Source organism: Acipenser ruthenus, chromosome 49, assembly GCF_902713425.1.
Source record: "Acipenser ruthenus chromosome 49, fAciRut3.2 maternal haplotype, whole genome shotgun sequence".
NCBI lineage: Eukaryota > Metazoa > Chordata > Actinopteri > Acipenseriformes > Acipenseridae > Acipenser > Acipenser ruthenus.
Window position 1 is genome coordinate 8,661,335 of NC_081237.1, and position 9,177 is coordinate 8,670,511.

A 9,177-nucleotide genomic window follows, 5' to 3' on the forward strand; every position below is an offset into this window, starting at 1 on the left:
GAGGCTCAAACAGTCTGAACACTTGTACTTACACACTGTAGGAGACAAAGGGATTAGTATATTCAGCCCTTTTGGACCTAGAATAAAAAACAAAAAAATGTGGGATAGCATCAGCTTAAACTATAAATCATATCAAAGACTGCGAAGACTTGCCCGTTGTACGTTGTGTTGCCACTGTTGAAAAGGCAAAGTGTTTGTTATTTAAAGGGTTAGCAACACTACCAAAAGGCTTTGTTTAAAAAAAAAAAAAAAAAAAGCACTATTTCAAGACAGAAACTGTCTGCAGGTTCTCCCTCTTCTGCCTTTTAACCCACACTTTTGCTAAAAATACCTTTGAATCTCAGTTTCATCTTTTTGATAAATGAAACTAGAAACTGCGGGTATGAATGTGAGTGCAGGATTTCCACGAGCTCCGAGACGCCCCGAGTGACCGGCCCGAGCTCCCCGCTATGCAGACACACATTCAGCTCAGCTGTGCTTACTGAAGGTCTCTCTCGCAGTGCCAGGTTCACACACAAACAGCATGTCCTCCATTAGGGAAATTCACCAAAAATAAGAAATCATTTGTTTTGTAAAACCTACTCAACATTCAAAACACACAGGCAAGCAGAACAAAATAAAAGTATTCCCCTGTTCTGCTTTGTTTGAATCGTTCTGGCTATGCTTGTGGTTTGCATAAACCTACCTTTACATGTTTTCTATTCTTCAAGTTTTTTTAATTAAAACTGTTTTTAGCCACTGCCAAACAGAGCCCAAGCGACTCAATGGAGTAAACATTTCTGAGTTGATTGATTTTGGCCTTGGAAGCTACTCTGTATAATCCTAGCTATTTATTATTATTTTTTAAACATTCATAAATCTCTGCATGAAGGCCACCAGGTGCATGCTATATAATAACAATAATAATGTGGTGGTGATGGTGGCAGCTTCTTCAATTACAAATGCAGAAACCATTCTGCTAGGTTCTTACAATTAAACAAGTCACAGGAATCTCAAGTAGCACCAAAGACAAACTGAAGATGTAACATGTGCTGCAGATCGCACTGCTCCTGCTCGAGTCCTGCAGGTTACAGCACTCCCAGTCACACAGTGGCTGCTCCGAGCTTCCTGCCAGCAGTCCTTACTACCAGCGGTGCCCGGTGACAATTCCCAGACTCCTCCTGCCTCACACCTACGCTGGCCCATGATGAAAGCACAGCAGCTGCAGAGGTGCCCAGGTAAGCGCCTGCACAATGCTTACTCAGCGGTCACTGAAACGGCTCTGAATTGAGGTGTTGCTGTAGATTAGCAGGGAAACGTGTGAAAAGCAGACCTCTCTTTGTAACTGCTCCTTTGGACTACTTCCTGAAGAACAGGGCCCCTGGGGAGAAGCTCTGATCAGGGAATCACAATGTTCACCTTTTCTTCCCCTGCTTTAATTTCTTGGAAGGATTTTCACACTAGGGGGTCTCTTTGGAGAAAAATCTCAATCCCAAACCAAGTGAGGAAAGGGGCTGTGAAACCCTACTAGTGCAAAACAGTTTGTATAAAATAGTGTGTTTGTGTGAAGGGAGGGGGAGGAAGGTTGGTTGAAATAGGTACTAACCAAGAGTTGACAATTCTGACGCCTATCAGCATTAGCCCCCTTTTTTTCATACTTTAATTCAGGATGTACAGATTTCCCTCAAGTACAGCACCATAGATCAAAACAAAGCAAACCCCTGCTTACTGGTATCTAATAATCTCCTGTGCTGCAAGTCATTCGACACGCCTGCACTTAGTTCATTGGAATGAGATTGAAAAATAGTCTTGAAAATGTCTTTGAAAACCTGCATATCCCAAATTAAAAAGGGATCAATTACAAACAAAGACAAAAGATTCAAAACACTGGGCAATCTCTAAAACTTCAGCGCAGTTTAACTGTTGCAGAAATTATCAATGAAAAGGTACCCCCTGGAACCAAGGCCAGGATTTCACACTTCTACCAGAGCAGGATACAGACCCACAAACTAGCTGCCCAGCTACTAACTTCAACATTTCTGCTGGCTCGATGCTGCAAACTTGCTTCAAACACCCCACCTGCTTTCCCTCGATCAGGATTCCGAAGCCCCAGCCAAAGTGATGTAATGCAGCTACAAACAAAATGTTCAAAAGAGACCCAACTGCCTGCAGGGCAAACAAATTGCTTTGTTTTACAGGCTTGGAACTATAAAAACCTGCATGCAAGAGCGTGTCCGGCTTTCAACAGAAACAGGCTGGCCCCACTCACAGCAAAGCCTGATCAAAGCAAGCCGCACCGGCACTCTTAAACCTCCAACAACAACCATTACAAACACCAACGGCAGCGAAGTGCAAAATGCAGAGCAGCAGCAGGGAATCTGGGGTGGGATAGCTATTGTCAGCCTTCATTTAGTTTGTTTTGATTTCTTCATTATTAGGCACCTCATTTATGTATGAGATTGCCCATGACCTACACAAAACAAGCTGCTCAAATAAAGCAGAGTCCGACAGCTGTAAAAGGAGTTTCGACACAGAATAGAAAACTTCAAAACACACACAATACAGCCGTCTCACATTCACAGTATAATCGTTTTCAATTCAGACACCAAAAGTCAGACATCAAGTAGTTCAAATGCACAACGCAATGAAGTGTTCTCAGCCCCCTGTTCTGCTTCAGTGTGAACGTGGATTTTGCTTCCACAATGTTTTGACAGGTCTCCTTGCTCGGCATGTCTTCATCTGATGGTCTAAGGAAGAGTGGCAAGAGCTTTAAGAGATTTCCCTTTGCAGGACGCAGTGTATACTCAACCTGGCTTTGATCATTTTCAGAGTCAACAAACTTCCTTTCAACATGTATATCACACATGGGCACACAGATACACACACAGGCAAGGACTAGACAGCAATACAGTAAGAAAGGGTAAATCTCATTCATATATTATATATATATATATATATATATATATAAAAAACAAGAGAGATTAAAACACCAACTCAAAAACAAGATGCATGCAGTAACACGAGCCCCCACCCCCCTCATCTTAAGACAAGCATTGAAAACACATTAAAACCCGGAATGCCTACCTGACCCTCCAAACTGGCTGCTTGCGAGGGTGGTTGGTCTGTTTTTTCCATTAGCGACAGGAGGAGCAAACATCTGCAAAAACAAAAGTGACAGATCCTGAATTACAAGGTGCCCCTTCTGTTCCACCGGTTTCAGACAGTATTAGCCCACTGCAAGGCAGGAGCAGTTTAAATATGGAATCTGCTGCCCCCAAGACCCCAGTACTCAGATCAGAGTTATTAGACTGACTCAGCCTGCCTGCCTGCCACTCACCGCAGCAGCACGGTCACTGGATAGGAAGCGGCTAATTGCCCTTGGCAAAACCAGCCTTCTGCTCCAAAAATGAACTGTAAAGTCCTTTAATAGGATAATGACAGTAATTTGGGGCAGAGTGGCAAAATCTTTTTCAAAACACACTCAACCCTGTAATTCGTCACAGGCCGGCTGAAATACAGGTCCTTATCTGAATATTACCACTTCCTCCCCCAAAAGGTAACTAAAGTAAAATGGTGGTTAACTTTCTCTTTCACCAATTCAGTGCTACAAAACACCAAACAAAAATACTTGCTACGGGATACATTTCAATAAAACTGGAAACTGCCAGCATTAAAGAAACTTTTGCATCACTTTGTTGGAGACAACTTTGATGCACCAGGCAATAGCAACCTATGAAGACAACATTCTGAATAAACCTCAAAAAGCTACAAACAGGAGGGGCCCAAACACATTTAATAAAGAGGGTGACCACGTGGCTACAAGCGGGAAGGCTGCTCTGGGCTCACACCTTGTGGCTAGTGAGTGCCGTTTCACTGTCCACTATCTGCAAACAGGACCGACTCCTATCAGAAACATTCCTTCTACTTGATCGGTTATCTGTGTTGCTTTTGAAGAGATCTGACACTGATAATAACGTGAACTGTTTAAGCAATAAACAAGGGCCTATAACCAGCAAGCGTGCCAACTGGAGAATCTCAAAGACTGGACAGCACATTCCGGTTGTTACTCAAAGCAGAATTAAGAGAACACTCCAAGTTTTGCTGCATCCCACCCACCCAACAAAAAGCCCAACCCCCACAGACAGATGCCAGTTTGACTACAACTAGGAGATCGCGCTTTTACTAGTAGCACCTAGATAGCACAAGGGATGCCATTTACCATCCACCCCCCTTTACACTGATCACCTCAGAAACAAGGAGGCCATCTAGCACATGATATAGCTGTACATTTCCATTATTTACTCGAGCATTTTCTTTATATACAGCACACTGTTCAAACATCATTTAAAATAAATCAAACAGTAGTTTAACCCCGTGAGGGCTCATGCAATCATCAATTTACTTTTGGCAAGGCAATCCTTTGAGCATGCACAGTCATTCCCAATGAGGCTCCGTCTACATCAACAAAGGAGGAGAACTTAAAAAAACAAAAAAAAGGAAACAAGATTTAAATGTAATAATGAATAAAATGGGAATAAAAAAAAAGTTTGGCTGGTGTGGATTTAAAATCAAAATGATCTCTTCTAGATTTGACTCCATAAACGAGCACCCAACTCCTCCCCGCCCCTATATATAAAACGCAAGATGCCCCGATAAATCTGAGCCCCGGCCCCACCCGCTCGCTTACCGCACTGAAATCCAGGAGGTCACTCAGTTCCTTGTCTGTTCCCACTGCAGCCATTCTCTGCTGCTGCTGTTGGTTCATGCCACACTTATGTCTCAGCCACTAACCACCCTACAAAAAGATTCAAAGATAGGCTGCCTATTATTATTATTGTAACCAAACAGCGCTTTAAAAAAATTAAATAATAATCTGATGCCAAAATTACTAATGGGCTTTATTTTTGGGGAGAGGGGTGGGGGGAGGGTTTAAAAAAATTAATAAATCACTTACAGTACAAAAAAATCTCTAAGGATACAATGTGATCCAGATCCCTGCTGGAGTGGAGACTAACACATCATCCGAGTGCTGGGTAGAGGAGAGGGAAGGCAGACGTGACATGAATTAGTCCATTCCAGCAGGAATTCATGCGTAAGGCTAGTTATTTTGTTATCGCCTGTATGATTCTCCCTATAACATTTTACAAAAAATGCTTATCTCTTGTAAACAGTTTTAAAGAGCCTCAAATATTACTGTACACAAACGAGTATTTATCGTGTGTCTTGGGTCGTGTGCCCGCCCCACCCCCACCTCGTGCTGCAGTGCCCCCTGCTGGGACAGGTGAGGAGGCCCCTACAGCTGCTCCATCTCCTAGCCTGCAGCCAATTCTACAGCCCTGTTCTGGCTTAACCAGCGAGGGCCAGGTCGTGTTCTAACACACCCCTCCTCATCACAGGGGAAAGGGACCCCCTCCAGCCTGTGTAACACTAGATCTCCTCATTGACAAATTCACTGCATTCACAATTCTCGCAAGTCCTCCCACCACAGGAGCAGAGGTTAACTGCATCGTTCCTGTTCTATAGATCCCAAATCAGGACCGCTTTAAATGCATCAGTAAAGATTTAAAAAAATTAATAGGAAAAAAATAAAAAGGGTCTGAATCCCTGTGCTTTACAACAGATAGTAAGAGCTGTACAAGCATACTTAACAAACTCAACAACGTACTGGATCCAACAGTAGCGGCTCCACTCTCATTCAGCAGACCTTTCCAGGGAAATCAGACAAGCAGCAAGGACAGCTCATCAGAACAGTCTGCTGTACTACAGTCAGCCCTCGAGTCACATTAAACCAGAAGAAACGGGGCTATTGCTTCCTTTTTTTTTTAAACTCGGATCTAGTTGGGGTTTAAAAGCCCTGCGGTTGCACTACTACAGATTGGATCAGTTCCTTCTTGAGCTGCCCAGTGAACTTGGTGCTGCCTACAACCTTCCTAATCAACACCGCCAGGTACTGTCCTTGAAAACACTTCCAGTAACCCTGCATCAAGCAACCAATACAGGCAGCTTCCAGTAGCCCAGTACTATGGCAGAATTAGTAACAGTTCAAATAAACATACATAAATACAATAATATTGTTTGCTTGTGGAGGGGGCTGTGCGTGCTTCCTGGTTATCTGCCCTGGCAGTCCCAGGAGGGTTAGCAGGTCACTGGAAACACAATTCTGATAGCCTGGGAGCCTGGGGCTGAATGAGCGACTACCAGACTCCTCCCAAGGGATATGTTTTTCAAACAGCAGATACAGGAAACAAGGTAATCTAATAAATAAGACTCCGAATTTGCAAAGTGACATCACTAGGTTCCAAATAATCCTTCATCTAGGGCCACAAAACAAAACGAATGCCTTCCAATAGCCCTAGCCTGGACATACACTGTATGTGAAAGTGGGCCTTCTATAAACGGGCAATCTGGAGGCAGATTCAAGGCTCAATCCCAGTTTATACACTACATTAGATGATTACAAAAACAGTCTCAAACTAACACACAATCCCTCCCTGTCCACAAAAAACAAGCCTGCAATTAAACACTATTAACTCGCTCTTCAGATCGTCTTCCAGTCCAGCCTGATGCTATGTTATAGGTACACACTCCAAACCTGCCCTCGCAATTACAACTTCCATCAGTCTACTGGGTTTATTTATTTATCTATCATGTGTATCTGACACCCAGTGTTCCTGGAAGCTACCCTGAGGAGGCTGTATGCAACCATAAATAATCGCATTCATGGGCGTGAAAACTGACACAAAAAACGGTGTCCATTCTAGTATTAGGCAGTTAACAGGATTTTTTTTTTAAAAAGCACCATTTTACAAGTACCAGACTTCAAATGGAAAGAAATACAAAATGTAAAAAGCCATTTGAAGCGCTTTTCAAGTAACCAGCTTGCCTTGAACAATGTAACCCTTGCCGGCGGCTCTGCGTTGGTCGGAACATGTTTTAAAACATGTTAATTACATTAGAAACACACGCTACTGCGGTAAAGGATGCGCGTTTGTGCGCAGGCAGGTGTCTACTTCAATTTGAAGAAGCACTTTAGAATATACTTTTAAAACACCGACATGAAATACAATTCTCCCAACCACGGCAAAAACGTCTCCAAACTCAAAAGTGCAGTGCTATCAGTGCCGGTAGAAATGGAGATGGAGAGAACCCCCATTTTAACACTCAAACTTGGGGTTTCCGGACTTGTGCAGATCCGAATGGATGCAGACGTGGAACAAGATATCCTCCTTTCGCTACTCAAACCGAACATCTGATTTTAAAAAAACACAAATATGTAACAAACCGATTTCATTAGGGTTCGGTGTTATTTTATTTTTTTAAATTAACACTATTTAGGTCAGTACCATATCCAAAATCAAAAAGTACAGCTTAATTAACTACATACCCAGAAACCTTTCAAAATGTCCGAGCAAGACCCCTTTCTTGTTTTTGTAAGAAACCTACACTGAATCGTAATTCAAATATTCCTTTCGAAACTGTAAAGACAACAATGTCAGTGTACTAGTTACTACTGACAAACACAAACCTAAAAAAACAACCGCTTACAAAATAAGAATTGCCTTAAAAATAAAAAGTTCCCAAATGAATTTACGATCCCGTTATTAAGGCAGGGGGAACTAAACTTAATTTCATTTTAGTCACAGAAATGGAGTTTGATACACGTTCATACCCTTTTGTCGTCGTATTTTTTTCCCTAAAACTTCAAAGAAAATGATTGATTGAGCCTTCAGACCCCCCGCCCCCCCTCCTTCAAACACAGCCCCTGGCTCTCACACTGAAACACTCCATATTTATTGCAACAGTTGTACACCACTTCGACTCGAACCCGTGCCCGCTACCCACCTTTTCCACGGCGATTCATTTCTGCGGTATAACAACTGTGATCATGGATATACGAGGCAGCTGCGCGAATCCGGCGAGGAATCGGGGCGCACTCCGCACCCCTCCCGGACAAAGACTCGGGACAAATCTCACTAGGCCTTCCCCAAGTTTTTTTTTTTTTTTTTTGGAAAACATTTTGCATCAGAATAAAGCAACAGATAACTTAGACGGGTCACAGAAACACACGAGTCGAATTTAAGTATTAATAAAAACACACATATTGCATATGAAATGTATATATTATTATACAGTTAATATAATATTTATTATCTTTGATTTTTTTTTTTTTTTTTTGCGTCTGCCTGGACGGACATTTCCTGCTAAATGTGTAACAATGCGTCCAATCAAAGGTACATTTAAATGGTCGTTTTAAAAAGTTGACTTCGCTGTCACTATGCGTAATATTATATAAAATGTAACACTGAGTTTCCCCGCACATACATAAACGTTGATTAAAAAAACAACTACCGTGAGTAAAAGTTTCAAACAAAATAAAAAATGTTACGTCCTCTAAACAACAACAATGGAGTTTATAAAACAAAGGCAGTGCGTGTTGAAAACACTGCATTAAAAACGCGGTTTGTTAACTTCAGCGTTACTTTAAAACTTGCCAGTATTTTGAAGACGAAACAAAGAACCCCCCCCCTCCCTCTCCTCCACGCTGACTGTTCACCTCAGACCATCATCACACTCCAACAACCCAGACAAAAACTCCAACATCCCCCGCTTTCCCAGTCGCAATTTCACAAAACTTTTCTTTGCAAAAGTTTCAGACTCAATAGGAATACACGCGGACTCCCCGCGGCCCCCCGACTGCCCCAGTAAAGCATGCATTGTGAAATGATTACCTTTTCAGAATTCTCGCATCCAACAGTAAAAAAAAAACTCAAGTGTAAAAAACCATAAAACTTCAAGCGATTTTCCCCCCAGTGCTTTAAAAGCCGTGGCTCGAGACCGACGAGATCTTCCTTTTTTCCTTGTTTTTTGTTTTCTTTTTTCTTGGTAGGTTAAGCAGCCCACTTCATTAAAATGTTATATCCTACTTGCATCCGAACTCTACAAGTCTTAAGTCTCCCTTTTTGTTGCTACAATTGAAACCATTTCAACCTCCGAGTAGACATCTTAACAACCTTCCACATTGTCAGCCCCAACACGGTATCCCTCCGCTTGAAATAGGGACCTCAACGCTAGCGGTGTCCGATTTCAAACGCCCAACAAGCCACTCCTAATTTGTCCACTACTTTAGAAACCAGATAAATGACATATATTCTGCGGAACGCTTCTACTGCCTTTGCCCGTTTCGTCGCTGTTTCAGTG

General features: G+C 42.4%; 1 protein-coding gene across 25 annotated transcripts in view; it reads right to left on the reverse strand.

Annotated features, from left to right (window-relative positions):
* The window catches only part of LOC117401202 (transcription factor E2-alpha), a 30,925-nt gene that overhangs the window by 21,659 nt on the left and 89 nt on the right, over positions 1-9,177 (reverse strand). For 15 of the 25 annotated variants that reach the window (XM_034912068.2, XM_034912067.2, XM_034912064.2 and 12 more), the window contains exons 1-5: positions 8,709-9,177; positions 4,934-5,008; positions 4,667-4,774; positions 4,382-4,456; positions 3,064-3,136 (exon numbers count right to left, since the gene is read on the reverse strand). The exon at positions 8,709-9,177 is cut by the window's right edge. In XM_034912068.2, coding sequence (XP_034767959.1) covers positions 3,064-3,136; positions 4,382-4,456; positions 4,667-4,744 — 226 coding nt within the window. In that variant the 5' untranslated portion in view covers positions 4,745-4,774; positions 4,934-5,008; positions 8,709-9,177. The remainder of the gene's footprint in view (positions 1-3,063; positions 3,137-4,381; positions 4,457-4,666; positions 4,775-4,933; positions 5,009-8,708) is intronic. The other 10 variants (XM_059015051.1, XM_059015050.1, XM_059015052.1 and 7 more) reach the window with 4 other exon arrangements.